The sequence below is a fragment of the Oncorhynchus gorbuscha genome, linkage group LG19 (assembly GCF_021184085.1).
Source record: "Oncorhynchus gorbuscha isolate QuinsamMale2020 ecotype Even-year linkage group LG19, OgorEven_v1.0, whole genome shotgun sequence".
NCBI lineage: Eukaryota > Metazoa > Chordata > Actinopteri > Salmoniformes > Salmonidae > Oncorhynchus > Oncorhynchus gorbuscha.
The window spans coordinates 41365500-41387965 of record NC_060191.1 but is presented as its reverse complement, the minus strand read 5'-3'; the positions used below and the strand labels follow the sequence as shown (position 1 = coordinate 41387965).

Below are 22466 nucleotides of genomic sequence, written 5' to 3'. Positions count from 1 at the left end.
TTTCCTTACTGAGGAGTTGGCAACACTGGGTCGCTAGCTTCTCTTGCATTCATTCAATGCCACGGGCGTCAACAAGATCATACTCATTTTGCCCAGACGGCTGGCGCTGGCTGGCTGCTGCAACATAGCATCAGATAGATGGGCTAAACATAAAGAGACAGAGGGACACTGTTTCGCTCGCTTGGGTGCTTTCTCGATGAGATGAGATTTAGCCTCTTGCGAATTGAATGACATTATGAAACTCAGAGAGACGAAATATAAATTATTGTATATATTTTTTTTCCTTGGTCAATTTTTGGGGGAAGCCTGGCTTTCCTTTGCATCCATAAATACACGCCACTGAGCATCAGCACCATCCTCAAGATTTTTAAACTACATTCCAAACACCAGCATGCTCCCTCATGATACGCCCATTAATATGTTATTAGCCATTAGGTTGTCGTAGCCACACCTTTCACTTCTCTGATTTGTTCAGTGGACAGACGTTCCTCCGTCAATCACACATTAAATCATTGAAACCTGGCGTAGGATTGGTCTAGTGATATTACGCCGGCCTTATCCTATTTTGCCCGGCGCAGTTGGACCACAGGCACGTCTGTCAATCTAGTTAAACCTCTATTTCCGGGTCTGAAAGTTGTTGCAAAACAGCCTCCATTGACTTCACGGGCAAGAGGACAGTCGTCAGCTACTGCACATGCTATAGAAAGCATCCCTTCAATAGTAAGTGACTGACAATTCCTCGGTATATTTTAAACTTATCTATCTAAAGTTAACTAAGTGATTCATTAGCGTTGATGTTGGGGTGTGAAGACTAACTAGCTAACTTAGTAGATAACTTATCTATGCATTCAACGTTACCCAAATTAAAAATCGAAATTTTGCCTCTTTATATTCGATAGTGGTGCAGTTACGACACAATCTTCACTTGGTAATCAAACGACAACGTCTTTGGGAAAGCATATGAGTTACTTATATAGCCTGTGAGGAGTGCAGGTCGAAGACACACGTGTGTGCATTACATGTCATGCATACTGAATCTTCTTCAATGATAAGCCAAGCTTAGACTAAATATATAGGTAGCTAGATTGCTTAAAGTGTGTGTGTGTGTGTGTGTGTGTGTGTGTGTGTGTGTGTGTGTGTGTGTGTGTGTGTGTGTGTGTGTGTGTGTGTGTGTGTGTGTGTGTGTGTGTGTGTGTGTGTGTGTGTGTGTGTGTGTGTGTGTGTGTGTGTGTGCAGAGATGCTAGCTGAGGTGTTTCAGGTGCTGCGGGGAGCAGGGAAGGTTGGCCAAGCGTTTGCCAACACCCAGGGGGAGATGCTGAGGCTAATGGGCTGTAACTCCACGCTGGGCACTGGGGTCAAAGCTTCCCAGGAGGTGGTCGAGGGCGTGATTGGCACAGTCATGGGTGGTTCTGCCATGGTATGCTCACACGGGAGAGAAGGGGGCCTTTCTGCACACATCAAATAAATAGACGTACACACATTATCACAGTTCAATGCCCTTTTCAGCTTTCAGGCTGCATAAAGTGTTTTAGTACTCTGCCTAATACAGTTGCGTGCACCATGGTGTCTATTGCCTGCCGTGTCATTGAATGAGGCACTGAAAGTGACGTTTTCCATATTCAGCAACAGTCTATCAAGGATGATGTGTTCCCTGATGCTGAGGGATGGGAGGAAATGGACCCGGATGAGGCTGCTAAATGGGCTGTGGGCTCTGAATTCCCCCCAGGCCCAGGGGCCACAGAGATGCCCAGCGGAGTTCCTACCAGCACAGCCCGGGGTCCAGGGGGAGCAGGCTTGCCCGGCCAAAGTGCCCGGTTCCTGCACATCGCCTCGACGCAACACCACACCAGGTTTGTCCATGACTCGGTAGTGGCCAGACTCACCCCAGAGGACATCAAGAAGGCCAGGGAGTCCAAGCAGGCACTCTCCAAGCCTATTGTTAAGCAGAAGGTCAGTGATGTATGCTTACCTCCTGGGCTGGCATTGTGGTTGTAAATCATGATGGGGACATTGGGGGTTAAGTTGGTCTTTGCTATATTAGGAAATCATTCCCCATTTTCTAAAGAAGTATGCAATGGTGGTCTTTATACATACATTTATACATATACATTTATACTACTGTACTGTGCTCCTCATGAATATTGTAAATCTAAATATATCCTTTGAGATGAACCAGTTTCATATAGGCCTACCGATTTGGTACTGTATTATTCCAGGTATGTGCTATAGCTGAAACATGGTGGCATGTAGTCTCTCAGGCCCTTATGTTATGTAACATCTCTTGCTGTGCAGTGTTATCCTTTGGCACGAGACTGGTCTTTTAGCCTAAAATAATTTAGATGTTGCAGGTTGTAGCTCAAATGAGCTAATTTGATTATGTTTGGTGTTAGATATTGTTTTAATGGAAGTCTCATTTTAACAGCTTAGTGATCGTGCAAGAGAGAGGAAGGTCCCTGCCACGAGAATCAGCAGGCTGGTCAACTTCGGGGGTAAGAGTTTCACTGCAGTAAATGGAAATCAACACCAGATATTGCAGTTTTATTAGGTACATCTATAGAATGCCATACAACCGATGCCTAAAGAAACATGACCCAGCCAGCATGCAGCTATATTACAATCAATCAAAATTTATAGTACATTATTAAATCAACCATTATAGTCATTACATCATTGCACAGCCCAGTTCCCATGACCTTGATTTTACTGGGGCTAAGCTGCCTGCCATCCAGGACCTCTACATCAGGCGGTGTCAGAGGAAGGCCCTAAAAATTGTTAAAGACCACAGCCACCCCAGTCATAGACTGTTCTCTCTACTACCACATGGCAAGTGGTACCGGAGTGTCAAGTCTAGGACAAAAAGGCTTCTCTGACTTAAATGGCACATGTGTATGATGGCCAGACAAAGGAGAGATCAGTGTGCGTCTCAAGTGAAACAATGTAGTGTTTGGCACACTTCCTTATGTCTGTCTCGTTGGCAGGTCTGGCAGTTGGGCTGGGACTAGGTGCCATTGCAGAGGTGGCGAAGCAGTCTATGGGAGCCAAGCGTGCAGGTACAGTTGAATTCGGAAGTTTACATACACCTTAACCAAATACATTTGAACTCCGTTTTCACAATTCCCGACATTTAATCCCAGTAAAAATTCCCCGTTTTAGGTCAGTTAGAATCACCACTTTATGTTAAGAATGTGAAATGTCAAAATAATAGGAGAGAGTGATTAATTTCAGCTTTTATTTCTTTCATCACATTCCCAGCGGGTCATAACTTTACATACACTCAATTAGTATTTGGTAGCGTTGCCTTTAAATTGGTTCAAACATTTCGGGTAGCCTTCCACAAGCTTCCCACAATAAGTTGGGTGAATTTTGGCCCATTCCGCCTGACAGAGCTGGTGTAACATGAGTCAGGTTTGTAGACCTCCTTGCCCGTACATATGCTTTTTCAGTTCTGCCAACAAATGTTCTATAGGATTGAGGTCAAGGCTTTGTGATGGCCACTCCAATACCTTGACTTTGTTGTCCTTAAAAACATTTTGCCACAACTGTGTAAGAATGCTTGGGGTCACTGTCCATTTGGAAGACCCGTTTGCGACCAAGCTTTAACTTCCTGACTGATGTCTTGAGATGTTGCTTCAATATATCCACATAATTTTTTTCACCAATCCCTCCTGCAGCAAAGCACCCCCACAACATGATGCTGCCACCCCTGTGCTTCACGATTGGGATGATGTTTTTCGGCTGGCAAGCCTCCCCCTTTTTCCTCCAAACATAACGATGGTCATTATGGCCATCGTTATGGATTTTTACTTTTTGCACCAAAGTACGTTCATCTCTAGGAGACAGAACGCGTCTCCTTCCTGAGCAGTATGACGGCTGCGTGGTCCCATGGTGTTTATACTTGCGTACTATTGTTTGTACAGATGAACGTGGTACCTTCATGTGTTTGGAAATTGCTCCCAAGGATGAACCAGACTTGTGGAGGTCTAAAATATGTTTTCTGAGGTCTTGGCTGATTTCTTTAGATTATCCCATGATGTCAAGCAAAGAGGCACTGGGTTTGAATGTAGGCCTTGAAATACATCCACAAGTACACCTCCAATTGAGTCAAATAATGTCAAATAATGTCAATTAGCCTATCACAAGCTTCTAAAGCCATGACATCATTTTCTGGAATTTTCCAAGCTGTTTAAAGGAACAGTCAACTTAGTGTATGTAAACCTTTGATCCACTGGAATTGTGATGCAGTGAATTCATCTATCTGTAAACCATTGTTGGAAAAATGACTTGTGTCATGCACAAGGTAGATGTTGTAACAGACTTTCCAAAACTGTAGTTTGTTAACAAGACATTTGTGGAGTGGTTGGAAAAACGAGTTTTAATGACTCCAACCTAAGTGTATGTAAACTTCCGACTTCAACTGTAGGTTCCTCCAAGCATCTCTGAAACACCCTGAGATGAAGAAGCTGCGTGATAGGTTGTTCGATTGATCGCCAGGCTTGGCATTGTACTGAATCTAGACTGATTTTGAAGTTCCTCTCACTATGGCTTGGTTCACCATTGAATGTTATGATATACAGTATTTCTCATGTAAGAGTTTACTCTGGTCTTGCTCATGAATTTAGACCTTGGTTTGTTTTACTGAATGCTTGCTTCTCTCCTTCATTGCGATTCCGTAATAAACTCAACCATGTCTCTCTCAGAGGGTGCCCTGTTGGACTCTCCTCTCCTGTCCGAGGCCAATGCCGAGAGGATAGTGGACACCTTGTGCAAAGTCAGAGGGGCAGCCCTCAAAATAGGACAGATGCTCAGTATACAAGGTATAATGGTCTACCCCTCCCCTCTGTCACCCATCACATTTATCTTTGATGAATTCAATTGGAATACTTGTTTGATGGTTATGCTGCATCTATAAAGGCATTGTAGATGCTACATTACATCCTATGTAAAGTATTACCAATTCAACACATTATGCATGCTAGGTCAAATGTAACATGTGTTGTGTTCTTCCTGGTAGATAACTCCTTCATAAACCCCCAGCTACAGAAGATCTTTGAGCGAGTCCGACAGAGCGCGGACTTCATGCCCGCCTGGCAGATGAATGTGAGTCATGCATACACTGAAATGATTATAAAAATAAATGTATTTATCCTTTTATTGAACTAGGCAAGTCAGTTAATAACAAATTCTCATTTACAATGAAGGCCTACACCGGCCACACCCGGACGATGCTGGGCCAATTGTGCGCCTCCCTAGAGGACTCCCGATCACGGCCGGCTGTGATACAGCCAGGATGTCCGTAGTGACGTCTCTAGTGCAGTGCCTTAGATTGCTGCTCCTATCGGGAGTATTCTTGAACTTCAGATATTTGTCACGCCTTGGTCATTGTATTTTGTGTTTTTGTTATATGTTTGGGTAGGCCAGGGTGTGACATGGGTTTATATGTTGTGTTTCGCATTGGGGTTTGTAATATTTGGGATCGCGGCTGATTAGGGGTGTGTCTAGTTAGGCTTGGCTGCCTGAGGCGATTTTCAATCAGAGTCAGGTGCTTGTCGTTGTCTCTGATTGGGAACCGTATTTAGGTAGCCTGAGTTCGCGTTGTATTTTGTGGGTGTTTGTACCTGTCTCTGTGTAGTAGTCACCAGATAGGCTGTAATTAGTTTCACGTTTCGTTTGTTGTTTTCGTATTTCAGTTATTTCATTACCGTTTTCATTTATTAAAGTCATGAGTAACCTACACGCTGCATTTCGGTCTGACTCTCTTCTTACAACAGACGAACGTCGTTACAATATTGTACAGTAATATTGGACATTCCACTGCTACGACTGTTAGCAAGTCATTTTGGAATCGAATTGAACTCCAACACTCTCCGATCTGCTGTGTATGTGACTGCAGAAAGTTCTGGAGGAGGAGCTAGGTGCGGGCTGGAGGGAGAAGCTGTCGTCGTTTGCCGAAAAGCCCTTCGCCGCCGCCTCCATTGGCCAGGTGCATCACGGAATGCTGCAGGACGGCAGGGAGGTCGCCATGAAGATCCAGGTGAGGGATCCCGTACTCTTTGACATCCAAAGAGAACCGGGCTGCGTTTCCAGGTTCAGTAGTATAGCATCAATAGTATCAGTCAATAACCCATGAATAGATTAGGTTTTATTTGTAGATTATTTATCTTTGGCTGAAAAGAAGAAGAAAAAACGACCTAAAATCCCGATCCCTAGTTAAGGGTTGGTTTCCTCTTTTTAACAGTAACTTGTAAAACATGTTCTTGTTCTGGGAAAGAGATTATCGCAGGGTTTTTGTCACGGGAGCTCTAAGATTAGATTCTTGTTATTCTCAGACAGTCTTTGTTGTTTTCTCATGTAATTCTGGATGTCTGTTCTCGCTCTCTCTCTCTCAGTACCCAGGAGTAGTTGAGAGCATCCACAGTGACATCAACAACCTGATGTCTGTGCTGAAGATGAGTATTGTTCTACCAGAAGGTAAGGGTTCAGAAATCCAAACTAATAATAATGTATACAACTTATATAGTGCTTTTCATTAGTGAAATAATCTACTTGAATGCTTTGTAGTGAGAAAGATATCCTCGTACTTGGGAAAATGCCCCCAGGAGGCTGCCTTACATTGACATTTATTTTCTCACAGGCTTGTTTGCAGACAGTAGTCTAGAAGTCCTTCAAAGAGAGCTGGCGTGGGAGTGCGACTACAAGAGAGAGGCGGAGAGTGCCAAGCATTTTAAGTAAGCCCTACACCACTGAGTCTGTCATGATGTCTCTTCAGAAGGATAATTAACTTGAATAGCCTGTAGTAGTCCTCTTAGTGTATCCAAATGTTACTATACAGTGAGTATAAATTAAATGCCACTTTTCACAGTATTGGGGAAGCTGGCCCTCTTGTGATTTCTATCTTTATTTATTTAAGTTCCTGTCAGGATGATACGCTCTCTAATGCACTGTGAATCTGATGGTAGTACAATTTGTGGGCCTGTTGTGTATTGATGCATAGCAATGTACCAGCTCAGTCCTGTTGAGGAGATTAATGATTTCTGCTTGCCTCTGGCCTCAGGTCACTTCTGGCGGATGACCCATTTTTCCACGTGCCATTTGTGGTGGACGAGCTCTCAGGAAGGAGGGTTCTGGCCATGGAGCTGGTGTCAGGGGTACCACTGGACAGCTGTGTGGATCTGGATCAGGAGACAAGGAATCAGGTTAGAGTTGACCTCCACCCAGGAGAATAAACATTGGGTAAATGTGGTTAATGGCCTTTTCCCCTGTAGCGCTGTGGGGTGATGTTGTGGCCACAGCATTGCCTAACCTTAGTCTAACTCCTCTGACTGTCCATAACTCAGAGTTCCCAAACTCGGCCCCGCGGACTCGAAGGGGTACACGTTTAGATTTTTTTGCCCTAATAGTACTAGAGGTTGACCGATTATGATTTTTCAGCGCCAATACCGATTATTTGAGGAGCAAAAAAAACGATACCGATTTGAACGGCCGGATTATTATTTATTTATTTAGTTAATTTTTTATATATATATTTGTAATAATGACAATTACAACAATACTTAATGAACACTTTTTTAAAACTTAATATAATACATCAATAAAATCTATTCAGTCTCAAAAAATAATGAAACATGTTCAATTTGGTTTAAATAATGCAAAAGCACAGTTTTGGAGAAGAAAGTAAAAGTGCAATATGTGCCATGTAAAAAAGCTAACGTTTAAGTTCCTTGCTCAAAACATGAGAATATATGAAAGCTGGTGGCTCCTTTTTAACACGACTCTTCAATATTCCCAGTTAAGAAGTTTTAGGTAGTATTTATTATAGGACTACTTCTCTCTCTACCATTTTGTATTTCATATGCCTTTGACTATTGGATGTTCTTATAGGCACTATACTATTGCCAACCTAATCTCGGGAGTTGATAGGCTTGAAGTCATAAACAGCCTATCAACAGAAGAGCTGCTGGCAAACGCAGGAAAGTGCTATTTGAATGAATGGTTACGAGCATGCTGCTGCCTACCACCGCTCAGTCAGACTGCACTATCAAATCATAGACTTAATTATAATAAACATACAGAAATACGAGCCTTAGGTCATTAATATGATCAAATCCGGAAACTATAATTTAGAAAACAAAACGTTTAATCTTTCAGTGAAATACTGAACCGTTCCGTATTTTATTGAATGGGCGGCAACCCTAAGCTAAATATTGCTGTAACATTGCACAACCTTCAATGTTATGTCATAATTATGTAAAAATTTGGCTAATTAATTACGGTCTTTGTTAGGAAGAAATCGTCTTCACACAGTTCGCAACGAGCCAGGCGGCCCAAACTGCTGCACATACTATGCTTGCACAGAATGCAAGAGAAGTGACACAATTTCTCTCGTTAAAATAAATTAATGTTGTTATGTTTTTTCTTGTGTATTGATTTTAAGAAAAGCATTGACGTTTATGGGTAGGTACTAGAGGTCGACCGATTATGATTTTTTTCAAGGCCAATACCGATTATTTGGAGGACCAAAAAAGCCGATACCGATTAATCGGACAATTTTTTTTTTTGTAATAATGACAATTACAACAATACTGAATGAACACTTATTATAATACATCAATAAAATATATTTAGCCTCTTTTAAATCCTTCAAAAACAAAGTGTTGGAGAAGAAAGTAAAAGTGAAATATGTGCTATGTAAGAAAGCTAACGTTTCAGTTCCTTGCTCAGAACATGAGAACATATGAAAGCTGGTGGTTCCTTTTAACATGAGTCTTCAATATATCCACGTAAGAAGTTTTAGGTTGTAGTTATTATAGGACTATTTCCCTCTATACCATTTGTATTTCATTAACCTTTGACTAATTGATGTTCTTTTAGGCACTTTAGTATTGCCAGTGTAACAGTATAGCTTCAGTCCCTCTCCTCGCTCCTCCCTGGGCTCGAACCAGCAACACAACGACAACAGCCACCATCAAAGCAGCGTTACCCAAGCAGAGCAAGGGGAACAACCACCCCAAGGCTCAGAGCGAGTGAAGTTTGAAGCGCGCGCTAACTAGCTAGCCACCAGCCTGATTACACCAGCCTCATCTCGGGAGTTGATAGGTTTGAAGTCATAAACAGCGCAATGCTTGACGCACAACGAAGAGCTGCTGGCAAAACGCATGAAAGTGCTGTTTGAATGAATGTTTACGCGCCTGCTTCTGCCTACCACCGCTCAGTCAGATACTTAGATACTTGTATGCTTGTGTGCTAAGTCAGATTATATGCAACGCAGGACACGCTAGATAATATCTAGTAATATCGTCAACCATGTGTAGTTAACTAGTGATTATGATTGATTGTTTTTATATAATATACGTTTAATGCTAGCTAGCAACTTACCTTGGCTTACTGCATTCGCGTAACAGGCAGTCAGTCTCCTTGTGGAGTGCAACGAGAGAGAGGCAGGTCATTATTGCGTTGGACTAGTTAACTGTAAGGTTGCAAGAATGGATCCGCCGAGCTGACAATGTGAAAATCTGTCGTTCTGCCCCTGAACGAGGAAGTTAACCCACCGTTCCTAGGCCGTCATTGAAAATAAGAATGTGTTCTTAACTGACTTGCCTAGCTAAATAAAGGTATAATAATCGCAAATTGGCGCCCCAAAATACCGATTTCCGATTGTTAGAAAAACTTGTAATTGGCCCTAATTAATCGGCCATTCCGATTAATTGGTCGACCTCTAGTAGGTACACATTAGTGCAACGACAGTGCTTTTTTCGCGAATGCGCTTGTTAAAAAACACCCGTTTGGCGAAGTAGACTGTATTTAATGATAAATTAACAGGCACCGCATTGATTATATGCAACGCAGGACTAGAACTAGAAATATCATCAACCATGTGTAGTTAACTAGTGATTATGTGAAGATTTATTTTATAAGATAAGTTTAATGCTAGCTAGCTAACTTACCGTGGCTCCTTGCTGCACTCGCATAACAGGTGGTCAGCCTGCCACGCAGTCTCCTTGTGGAGTGCAATGTAATCGGACATAATCGGCTTCCAAAAATACAGATTTCCGATTGTTATACAAACTTGAAATCGGCCCTGCCGATTTAATCGGTCGACCTCTAAATACTACACGGCTGATTCAAATGATCAAAGCTTGATGATTAGTTGATTATTTGAATCAGCTGTGTTGTACTAGGGCAAAAACCAAAACGTTGCACCCCTTGGGGTCCCGAGGACTGAGATGGGGAAACCCTGTCTTAACCGTTAGATAAGTTGCTAAGTTATGACTCTGCAGACCACCTGTATAATGTGCTCTGCTCAGTTGTCATTGATATGAAGATATGCATTTCCCCCCCAAATCCTGAAGCAATGACTCATACGCCATTGTCTCTACACCCAGAAGTAGAGGAATCATTCATATTTATTAGATGGCTCAAGTGATTGTGGAATCTGGTTTAAAATGACTCCAGGGTTCTTACTTTGTGAGCAGACGTTTCACTCACGATTCAGCACCTGTGGCGTTGGGATTAAATGAAAACGACAGATAAAGGAGAGCATTATTAACACTTTAAAAGGGCGCTCTAAAACCACATTTCTGATGCAACACTATGCACATGGCTCATTTGGACCAGCAGGGGGCAGTATCCCAAGTCGAGTGGTGACACTGATATCACTCACACTATGTAGGGGGTGCATCCCAAATGTTACCCTGTTCCCTATTTGGTGCCATTTTGGGACTTAGTTTAGGAGTGGTAAACTAACCCCTGTGGTAAACTAACCCCTGTGGTCCCACGTCTCCTCTCCCCTGCAGATCTGCTTCAACATCCTACAGCTGTGTCTGAGAGAGCTCTTTGAGTTCCGCTTCATGCAGACGGACCCCAACTGGGCCAACTTCTTTTACAACGCTGAGCAGAACAAGGTGAGAGGGCGAGTGAGCCTTTGACGAGATGCTGGCGGTGTCTCATCTGGCACCCTATTCCCTATATGGTGTGCTACTTTTGACCAGAGCCCACAGGGTGCACTGATTTGTATGTAGGGAATTGGGTGCCATTTGGGGACTTAACCTCTGTCATTCATCAATACCATGACTCTAACCTTCAATCATGTTTTTGTATTAAATAGCTTTATAATGGATTTCATGTACACTGAAATACACTGAATACGTGTACACTGAATACATGTATAAAAAATGTATCATACATTTGTCTGCTAAATGGCATATATATATATATATATATATATATATATTCTTTAATACGAAAATACCACTTTATTCCCCGCATTCATGAACGTGTGATGGTGATTGTTGTTTTGGTGGGGATGTTACGTGGTTAATCCTCCTCCCACTTTGTGTCTCCAGATTATTCTGTTGGATTTCGGTGCGTGCCGGGATTTCCCTGAGGCCTTCACAGATGATTACGTACAGGTAAATGAATCTGAGTCGTGTGCATTAAACGCCAAACGAAAGAAAATGGACCGAAACAGGGATGTACTACCTGGACAACGTTTTGCCTCGGTGTGCCCTAACAATTACCCAATGAATGACAGATCCCATTAACGTTTTAGACCCAGGAGCACAGCATATCAAATGGCTTTGATTTAGTTCTCTGTAAACCTTTTTGATGGCGCAAGTTGGTCTGTCTGTCTGTCCAGGTGGTGCACGCAGCCTCCATCGGAGATAGGGAGACTGTTCTGGAGAAATCCAAGGACCTCAAGTTCCTCACGGGGTTTGAGGCCAAGGTAAGAGGGTATTTTTCTGCAGTGATAACCATGGTGTCATGAAGTGTATACATTTTTAAAAATGTGTGGTTTATGACATCGCCCTTCTCTCTCTGTTCCCTTTCTCCTCTCCTACTGGGGCGGGGTTGTATACATAGCCATGTACTTTTCTACACTTTTGAGTCAGTAAAAAAACCGAGGGACATATAATGTTAATCATTTTGAGACCATAATAAAGGTTCAGACATGCTTCTAACAAGAAATAAAGCGTTATACATGCGGAGTGTTACCAAGTTGTGTTGAAAATGCCCCCTCTTCCCAGGCGTTCCAGGACGCCCACGTGGAGGCGGTGATGATCCTGGGCGAGGCCTTCGCCAACTCTGACCCCTTTGACTTTGGCACCCAGAGCACCACGCAGCGGATCCAGAGCCTGATCCCAGTCATGCTGCGTCACCGCCTCACCCCGCCCCCCGAGGAGACCTACTCCCTGCACCGCAAGATGGCCGGCTCCTTCCTCATCTGTTCCAAGCTTGGCGCCAAAATTGCCTGCAAGGACATGTTCCTGGACATCTACAATTCCTACCAACAGCGGCGGCTGGAGAAGGAGCAGGCTGCCCAAGTTCAGGCCTAGATGGGGTCAAAGGTCATTACTAGTGGTCACTCTCTGGCAGAAGTCCCATGGCTGTGGACAAGGTTTATTTAAGAGGGGGGTAACTGTACTACATGGATGATCTACTGACTCCCAGTACTTTGACTGTCAGTGACTTGATGCCACTCCACCACTTAATGAGGTGGGCTGACAGTACGGAGCGGTAGGTGGAGTGTCTGCTTGTATAAACAAACACAGAAAGAAACTCTATGGCATTTGTGTGATTGAATCACTTGAGATTGGTGTCAATAATATTTGTTTAATGTAAAGGTATGAAGGCTATATAACTGATTTGAGCTGTGTCTCTGGGGGGGGTGGGGGGGTAATGTTTTGAGTGTGGTTTTGTGTTTTTGATGTACCCTGGTCCAATGGTTTACAACAAACTCATCTTAATGCAGATTGATTATTACATGTTAATGCCACAAACATGACATTTGTTTCTGAAAATGGCACTGTTTGTACTAAAAGGCATTTTGACACCGAAAAGTAATTTGGACATAATTGTACACACTACAAAGATTACTCTTTCAAATATTGTTGCAATCTTCCAGCAGGTATATTTTTGGCAACAGAAAAAAAAGATAAATGTCTAGGAGATTTACTATTTAATGCCAGAAAATATCTTATTCTATACTAGTCTCAAAATACAAGGCTTATTTCACTGCCTTGTTGGGTTGCAGTATTAAGCCATCTTGTGACTGTATTTCCATGATATGTTAGAAGAGCAGTGTTTGTATGTATTTTAAAGGACTGTTTGATGGAAACCATAGATGTCCTTAAACAGTGCAATAAAATATTCCTGCTAGATGACGCCAACTGTAAAAAGCCTCGGCATAAATACGTGACATTTTCACATGATATGCTGTGCATGCACTTTGGGCCCATACTTCAGCTCCATAGAGACAAATGATTATTCTGTGGGTTTCCATCCTTGCAATAAACAGTTGACTAAAATGGAGACCTTTTGCCACTGGCTAGCTGTTTAAACAGGGTTTTAATTCAGACCCAAACAGGCTGAAATGGGGAGGACTAAGCTCAATTTCTCCAATAAGATGCATTCATTTTGTTGCAACGGTTTGCACTAATGAATATACCCCTGTGCTAGCAGGTGCCTGCTAGTAAATGAGGTAATGTACCTGGTCAGTAGGTAACATGAAAAACCTTTTAGACATAGAGTTTGGGCAGGGAAGTGGACATTGACTAACTGGCTCTTGCGTTGCTGTATGTGCTGCTAAACTCTTTGTTCACAAGGAGAAGCACTGCAAGGTGCACACAGAGATGAAGGTTGGGCTGTTGGACTCCATTCATCACTCCCTATGAGTCATTCACTGTTCATGTCTCTGGACTGAAATAGAGTAGACCTTCCAGGGTCGACATGCACACAACATTATGATAATAGATCCTACCATTCTAATGCTATTTCCTCCACAATAATCTAATGGACAGTCATCCACTGTGTTTATTCATCTCTGTCCCATCTACCTTGCCCTTGCACCAGCCATACCTCTGATTGTCAAAGTAGAATATTGACTAAGTAGACTTCCTGTCAGACCCTGAAGCGATCAATAATGTTCGATCACAGTCTAACTCTATTCACCCCAACCACAGTAAAATACAAGAGGTCAGTGTATTTGTTTTGAAAACCTTAACTATGCTTTATGAGAAGCGTGCTGCGCTGAAGTCCTGTAGGCACAAGCTTTAAGTTACACAAGTACGCATGTAGGGCCAAACGAATATGAGTGTTAGTATTAATTGCCACTTCTCAAGTCATTTATCAACTAAGATGTAATGACTAGCACATAAACTGGGAAAGGAAAGGCTCAGTGATGCTGTAGTATAGCGTAATGGAAAGTTGGATTGCAACAGTGCTAATAATGACCAGATGGTTTTAGTTTATATCGGCATGAAAATTGACATTTTATTAGGCAGCGCATTCCACTGTTTCTTGCTAAAAGCTGATGTCTACTGAAACCAGAAAGTAATTTGAGGAAATCTATTTCTTATTGAAGTTAAATCTGGAGACTTTTTAGGATCTTCACAGTCAGAATTGATCTCTGAAGCTTTTTAGCCTACACATCAATCATTCAGTAGATTCTTATCCACAATCTTGAAGGCAGGACATCATGGCATCTTCTGCCTGACAAGAACATTTGTCCATTTAAAGCCCGTTTATTTTAGTCTTAAATACCAATTTAGGTTTACTACAATCCAACTTGAAAGAAAATAGCTGTTAATTAAGTGTGCAATAGTGTAGCCACTTTTTAAAAATTATTACGGACACCCGAGTGGTGCAGCGGTCTAGGCAATGCATATTAGTGCTAGAGGCGTCACTACAGGACCCTGGTTCGAATCCTGGATCACAACCGGCCGTGATTGGGAGTCCCATAGGGCAGCGCACATTTGGCCCAGCGTCGTCCGGGTTTGGCCGGTGTAGGCCGTCATTGTAAATAATAATTTGTTCTTAAGTTCTTAACGGACTTTCCTAGTTAAATAAAGGTTAATACAAAACACACGGTGGCGCTGTAGAGTGTCTGAAACATGGGTCCGTTGTGTTATTGTAAAACTTTAACGGGTAGAGTAAATTTGCATGTCCAGGCGTCTGTGCCAATAGGCTCGCTCAGAAGGCAGGGCCAGCGACTGGAGTTGGGAGAAGAACCCAATCTGTGCGACAGTAACTGCACAGTCAACTAAAGCATAAATATTACAAAAAATTTATCGAAATCGTTGTTTACTGCTCGTCTTGTTTTTTTGTTTTATTGTATTATAAGAGGATTGACTCGTACAAGTATTTGCATCACGAAGACCACTTGCCCGCATCGAATCATCGCTCCATCCAATGTTCATGAAGACATTCTGAAATTACATGTTCTTCCATATTTCGTTGGGATTGGATTACACAAAAGGCGGCACGGACTCACACAATTATTCACTCTTCTCATTGGTGAGTTCATTCTATATTCCCTATACCCCATACCGTTATTTATGGTGACTTGATGTTTTGTTGATTTTGAATGGTTAATAATGAATTAATCTCCGCGCGTGCATGTCTTGGAACTCTTCTTCGTTTTCAAATCCAAGAAATGGGATCAATAGTAGGAACAAGATGCGAAACCATTTAGATCTATTGAAAAATAACTGCAGCCAATAGTTTTGAAATAGGCAATTTATATGCATGTAATATGTTAAATGATTTGCAGTGTTTCCAGTAGCATATGTTTCAGTCAAGACCACCCTTACAAGCCGCTCTGCATTGCCGAATCATTACGTTCTGAGTCAGACGTATATATACTGTATTCTGCTTGATGTGTGGAAACGTGATCTGTGTTTTATTGAAAGGTAAATTATGAAATATCTGTGTCCTGTGTAATAGAGCCATATGCCCACCTTCTATCGTGTTCTGTGCGGCAGTAGTTTTTGCCTATTCATCTCTACAGTAATACATTTCAAAAACGCGCCATGCATTTTTATACGACGCATGCCTGCAATGAAACACCTTATACTCTCATGTAGGCTACATGTCCGCATCCTCTGATATGGCGAAGGGAACAGTCAAGTGGAACAGTATAGGTGCGGCTGAAAGGAAGTGTAGTTTTGCTGCTGTATCCTATTGTAATGGAAGGCTATAAAGAACATCAAGTTTTGTGGACCTTCCTTGCGGCGGTGTGGGAATGGGTGGAGAACGACAAGCCAGGGCCGGTATGGAGGGATCGACACTCACATTATGCAGAACATATGACTGGCTTCACTGGTGTGTAAGCCTAGCACTATGGTAATACTATGACACAATGTCGTGCGGGTTCTGATACGCTGGTAGGATGGCTGAGATATGTGTCCAGAACAGCATCCAGACATTGACCCCAGATGTCCCCCACATGATACACTCATCCTCTTGTTATTTACCAATGATGATTGAGGCTGGGGTTGATGATGAGGAAGCAACATACTGTAGCAGGCATTCAAGTTTCTTGTCATCCCATCATGGCCATACTTATAGTCCCTGCCACTGGGGCCTTGTTGTCACCATAAGGCAACAATTATGTGACTCAGCAGAATGTAATACATTGACAGATGGTGCTTATGTGCTGTATTGATCTGTGACTCCGCCCTGAGACCGACAGCAGGGGTAGATCTCAATTGCATAGACCTCGTGTCCTCTCTCCTCGGCTCCTTCTCAAAACCCATTGGATGATTTCCTCCCCTCTCGAGGAGTGTGCAATTGGGATCTTCCCAAGGACTTCTTGAGGCCAAAGTGTTGACAACTCAAGACAAGTTTTACATCAAGCCATCCACGCGTGAAATACCCCCATCATCTTATGTGCAAAGCAACACCAGGAATGATCTGTTGAGTACCATGTGTATTTATCATTTCAAATAAAGAAGCTGCTTAAATGCTTGAGCCGACATATAGATATGCATATCATGTATCGATAAACAACAGTGCATTATAACATTCTTTACATGTGTCTTGATTGCATACCGTACATTCTTGAGCACAGCGGGTCATGTTATTCAGTGGGCGTCTGTCAGTCTGTTGGCCTCTGAGTGTTATGGTTTCCCCTCCTTGGTGTCACATGCCGAGCATTAACAATGGGGACAGTGTGGCTCACCTGCCTGGATAGCTAGGAAGCTGCATGGGCAGGACTCTCCAGGGCAGGGCTGGGTCTGACCTGGGTGCCGCACTGTAGTGCAATGACTTTAAACTTCGGCCTATTGTCTTGGCTGGTATTGGCCCATTTTAACGCAGCCCACTAAGAAATGGTTGAGGATTTGGGTGAGGAGCATGTACAGTTGAATGAGCAACTGTTTGCCTTTGCAACCCCTCATCTCCCCAAATCGTTTCCCCTTCCTTTTAGATTGCAGCGTTTAAAGTTGGCACCCTTTTGTTAGCCAGACGGACACACGGAGGGACAGACCAGCTGGGCCCACAATAGGAGGGGGTTAAAGGTCATCCAATCAGCGGCGAGTTGAGCGGCAGCCGGCAGCGGAGGGCGTTGCTCCCTTTGTGATAATCAGGGTGTGACTGGTAAACAACGGGCTGAACTTCCACCCCACTCTGACCGGCATTGTTTGAATATACTGTTTAGGGTTTTGGCATTGTAACTTCCAGTCGAGAACACGGGAGGTGTCTTTTTTGTCTCTGAAACCAGCCCAGTGATATATAGGTTACTAAAGGAAGTGACTTTGGGATGTGCTGTTCTTGTTAGCCTCTTGACAATTATCATGTTTGTACTCTGAGTCTGTGTGAAAGGGACTATGCTCCACTAGTAACATAGCATTAATTATAGCAGGCTATTTTGGCTGAATTAATCACCGAAGAGAGTGGAGAGAGTGAGAGAGAGAGATGGGAATTAGCCAACAGGGACAAAAAAGCTATTTATCGCCTGTTCTCTCTCAGCCCAACAGAAAATCCTCATGTTATTGGAAATGATTACATCAACGTGTGCATAGCTTTGAGCCAGAAGATTCTCTTGTCTTCCTTAATTTGTATTTCTGTCAGCTGCTTTTTTGCACACAGACATTCATACATTAGAACTTTCTGATCTTCTCTGTGCCTACAGTGCCTTGCAAAAGTATTCATCCCCCTTGGCATTTTTTCCTATTTTGTTGCATTTCAACCTGTAATTTAAATGGATTTTTATTAGGACTTCATGTGATGGGCACAAAATAGTCCACATTGGTGAAGTCAAAAAAATAACTTATTTCAAGAAATTCAAAAAAATTCAAAACAGAAAAGTGGTAAGTGCATATGTAGTCACCCCCTTTGCTATGAAGCCCCTAAACAAGATCTGGTGCAACCAATTACCTTCAGAAGTCACATAATTAGTTCAATAAAGTCCACCTGTGTGCAATCTAAATGTCACATGGTCTATCACATGATCTCAGTATACAGTGGGGCAAAAAAGTATTTAGTCAGCCACCAATTGTGCAAGTTCTCCCACTTGAAAATATGAGAGAGGCCTGTTATTTTCATCATAGGTACACTTCAACTATGACAGACAAAATGAGGAAAAAAAATCCAGAAAATCACAGATTTTTAATGAATTTATTTGCAAATTATGGTGGAAAATAAGTATTTGGTCAATAACAAAAGTTTATCTCAATACTTTGTTATATACCCTTTGTTGGCAATGACAGAGGTTGTTGATGTTTTCTGTAAGTCTTCACAAGGTTTTCACACACTGTTGCTGGTATTTTGGCCCTTTCCTCCATGCAGATCTCCTCTAGAGAAGTGATGTTTTGGGGCTGTTGCTTGGCAACACGGACTTTCAACTCCCTCCAAAGATGTTCTATGGGGTTGAGATCTGGAGACTGGCTAGGCCACTCCAGGACCTTGAAATGCTTCTTACGAAGCTACTCCTTCGTTGCCCGTGCGGTGAGTTTGGGATCATTGTCATGCTGAAAGACCCAGCCATGTTTCATCTTCAATGCCCTTTCTGATGGAAGGAGGTTTTCACTCAAAATCTCACGATACATGGCCCCATTCATTCTTTCCTTTACACGGATCAGTCGTCCTGGTCCCTTTGCAGAAAAACAGCCCCAAAGCAGGATGTTTCCACCCTCATGCTCATCCCTCTGGGAGTTTTGCTCACCGTTCTTGTGATCATTTTGACCCCACGGGGTGAGATCCTGCATGGAGTCCCGGATCGAGGGAGATCATCAGTGGTCTTGTATGTCTTCCATTTCCTAATAATTGCTCCCACAGTTGATTTCTTCAAACCAAGCTGCTTACCTATTGCAGATTCAGTCTTCCCAGCCTGGTGCAGGTCTACAGTTTTGTTTCTGGTGTCCTTTGACAGCTCTTTGGTCTTGGCCATAGTGGAGTTTGGAGTGTGACTGTTTGAGGTTGTGGACAGGTGTCTTTTATACTGATAACAAGTTCAAACAGTTGCCATTAATACAGGTAACGAGTGGAGGACAGAGGAGCCTCTTAAAGATGAAGTTACTGGTCTGTGAGAGCCAGAAATCGTGCTTGTTTGTAGGTGACCAAATACTTATTTTCCACCATAATTTGCAAATAAATTCATAAAAAATCCTACAATGTGATTTTCCGGATTTTTTTCTTCTTATTTTGTCTGTCATAGTTGAAGTGTACCTATGATGAAAATTACAGTTCTCTCTCATCTTTTTAAGTGGGAGAACTTGCACAATTGGTGGCTGACTAAATACTTTTTTTGCCCCACTGTATATACACCTGTTCTGTAAGGCCCCAGAGTCTGCAACACCACTAAACAAGGGGCACCACCAAGCATGCGGCACCATGAAGACCCCGGGGCGGTAGGGTAGCCTTGTGGTTAGAGCATTGGACTAGTAACCGAAAGGTTGCAAGTTCGAATCCCTGAGCTGACAAAGGTACAAGGTACAAATCTGTCATTCTGCCCCTGAACAGGTAGTTAACCCACTGTTCCTAGGCCGTCATTGAAAATAAGAATTTGTTCTTAACTGACTTGCCTGACTTGCCTATTAAAATAAAGGTAAAATAAAAAATAAAAAAAGACAAAGGAGCTCTCCAAACAGGTCAGGGACAAAGTTGTGGAGAAGTACACTTCAGGGTTGAGTTATAAAAAAATATCAGAAACTTTGAATATCCCACGGAGCTCCATTAAATCCATTATTAGATAATGGAAAGAATATGTCACCACAACAAACCTGCCAAGAGAGGGCCGCCCACCAATACTCACGGACCAGGCAAGGAGGGCATTAATCAGAGAGGAAACAAAGAGACCAAAAATAACATTGAATGAGCTGTAAAGCTCCACAGCGGAGATTGGAGTATCTGTCCATAGGACCACTTTAAGCTGTACACTCCACAGTGCTGGGCTTTACGAAAGAGTGGGCAGAAAAAAATAAGCAAACACGTTTGGTGTTCGCCATGTGGGAGACTCCCCAAACATATGGAAGAAGGTACTCTGGTCAGATGAGACTAAAATTGAGCTTTTTGGCCATCAAGGAAAACGCTATGTCTGGCGCAAACCTAACACCTCTCATCACCCCGAGAACACCACCCCCACAGTGAAGTAGGGTGGTGGCAGCATCATGCAGTGGGGATGTTTTTCATCGGCAGGGACTGGGAAACTGGTCAGAATTGAAGGAATGATGGATGGCGCTAAATACAGGGAAATACTTGAAACCTGTTTCAGTCTTCCGGAGATTTGAGACTGGGACGGAGGTTCACCTTCCAGCAGGACAATGACCCTAAGCATACTGCTAAAGCAACACTCGAGTGGTTTAAGGGGAAACATTTAAATGTCTTGGCAAGGCCTAGTCAAAGCGCAGACCTCAATCCAATTGAGAATCTGTGGTAAGACTTAAAGATTGCTGTACACCAGCGGAACCCATCCAACTTGAAGGAGCTGGAGCAGTTTTGCCTTAAAAATGGGCGAAAATCCCAGTGGCTAGATGTGCCAAGCTTATAGAGACATACCCCAAGAGACTTCAAGGGGGGGGGGGGAATAATTATGCGCGCTCAAGTTTTCTGTTTTTTCTTTGTCTTATTTCTTGTTTGTTTCACAATAAAACAGATTTTGCATCTTCAAAGTGGCAGGCATCTTGTGTAAATCAAATGATACAAACCCCCATTCCAGGTTGTAAGGCAACAAAATAGGAAAAATGCCAAGGGGGGTGAATACTTTCGCAAGCCACTGTATATGCTATGTTGAGTGATTGGGTTTCTACCTAGTTAATTGCATTCAGCCTATTGTCATTTTCATTAGAGCACCCAATGGCTGTGTATTTCCAACAGGCAGTGTTTGTGTGTGTATGAGCGAAGGGAATGGTGCGTGAGAGCAATCATGCATGTGTGTTTGCATGTGTGTTTGCGTCTGCCGATTTCCCCTTGGTAATCAGTGATTCCTCTGCTTCAGTGGCATTTTGGCTGCAGATAACAAGAAAGTGTATTGCTGTTTCTTAGCAGGGCCAAGTTGGATGTGGTCAGTGTTGGATGTGGTCAGTATGAATGCCATTCCATCGGTGTGACAAACAAGTGCAATCACCAAGAGATGATTGGGGTCGTGATCTTGTGTGATACACAGGTTCACGGTTGAACAGGTCTGACTCTGTGCTGCATGGTGGGCTTAGTTTGAGGTAGAGCTCTGTGTCTTCTGACAGGAGAGAAGTGGAGCCTACCGGGACTTTTTGAAGCACAATCTGCCAAGCACAGAGCACGCTATTCATCTCACTCCGTCAAGAGTGGAGAGAAGGGAGACAGAGGGTTGGTGAGGCTGGGTGCTTTTGGGGGGTTTTCGACGGGGGTGGGGGTTGGATTGGATGGCTTCACAGGTTGAATTATCCTGACTCATCCAGGCAAGAAACTCTAAACAGAGAGGACAGGACGGTAGCAGCCAGCAGGGAAGGACTTTTTCTGGGGTAAACAGAAGCAGTAGGTCCCTGGCAGAGTTTGTGTGTGTGGGGGTGTGTGTCTGTGTCTCAGAGCACGTCTCTGCTCTGTCAAGCGTTTAATTTTGGAACACGGTTGGTGGTTAAAACATTTGAGATGAAAATCTCCACCAGGGCCTGTCGCTCTAATCACGTCTGAGACGGAACTGAAGCTTGACCCCTGCTCTGTCATGTCCTCCCTCAACTGGGAGGAGCAGAGGACATTATCACAGTTCCTCATTTGATATTACCGAGAAAACAACTCAAGCTATAACCTTAGCAATCAAGCTCAAAACCTGAGCATTCTTCATTGAGGTTTCAATCTTTTTTTCATTTGGAACAGCACAGTTCAGGCAACAGATCAGAAGTTGTTTTGATGGCACACTTCAAACTTCTTTGCCTCATCTGAAGATACTTGACTGAAAGTACATCTCGTTTGTTTAGTATCTGCCTCTGTCTTTGTGTTTTTTTTGCCTTTGAAAACCGTGCTTTATAGAACCAATGCTTTCTACCTTTCAAGCCAGACAGCGCAGAAATAGAAGAGACTGCTTTAGAAGAGACAGCTAATTGAGACCAAAAACAGATGCGCGTGATCCCTCCAGCTGTGTAGAAAGTCACAGACAATGACTCATACCCTGAGAAAAGGTTACAGCATCAAAGTCACGTCTGAGATTCACCCTGGCTACACATCAACTCTGTACAACATCTCTTATCCAGTTTCCATCCATTTTAGGCTTGCTAAAATA

General features: G+C 43.0%; 2 protein-coding genes across 3 annotated transcripts in view; both read left to right on the top strand.

The window, feature by feature from the left end:
* Window positions 1-583: 583 nt before the first annotated feature.
* Window positions 584-12654, top strand: LOC124005489 (atypical kinase COQ8B, mitochondrial-like). Of its 2 annotated transcripts, XM_046314792.1 has the most exons (15): window positions 584-720; window positions 1237-1418; window positions 1625-1951; window positions 2424-2490; window positions 2980-3051; window positions 4699-4815; window positions 5013-5098; window positions 5892-6032; window positions 6388-6469; window positions 6633-6726; window positions 7053-7194; window positions 10792-10899; window positions 11341-11406; window positions 11634-11720; window positions 12022-12654. In XM_046314792.1, exons 2-15 carry the CDS (start codon window positions 1239-1241, stop codon window positions 12328-12330), a joined length of 1878 nt encoding a protein of 625 aa, XP_046170748.1. In that variant the 5' UTR covers window positions 584-720; window positions 1237-1238; the 3' UTR covers window positions 12331-12654. The 2 variants fall into 2 exon arrangements, with proteins under 2 accessions (XP_046170748.1, XP_046170749.1); XM_046314793.1 differs by lacking the exon at window positions 2980-3051.
* A 2323-nt stretch (window positions 12655-14977) lies between these two features.
* Window positions 14978-22466, top strand: part of LOC124005590 (numb-like protein) — a 99183-nt gene continuing 91694 nt past the window's right edge. Inside the window, exon 1 of the mRNA XM_046314993.1 lies at window positions 14978-15289. The gene's annotated coding sequence lies outside the window, so the exon portion shown is untranslated. The remainder of the gene's footprint in view (window positions 15290-22466) is intronic.

Excerpts from the sequence above, each read along its gene's own strand:
- LOC124005489 (XM_046314792.1), top strand. The coding sequence starts at position 1,239 with ATGCTAGCTGAGGTGTTTCAGGTGCTGCGGGGAGCAGGGAAGGTTGGC. Across the intron at positions 3,052-4,698 it reads TATGGGAGCCAAGCGTGCAG|AGGGTGCCCTGTTGGACTCT; the intron begins GTACAGTTGAAT and ends TGTCTCTCTCAG. Across the intron at positions 7,195-10,791 it reads ATCAGGAGACAAGGAATCAG|ATCTGCTTCAACATCCTACA; the intron begins GTTAGAGTTGAC and ends TCTCCCCTGCAG.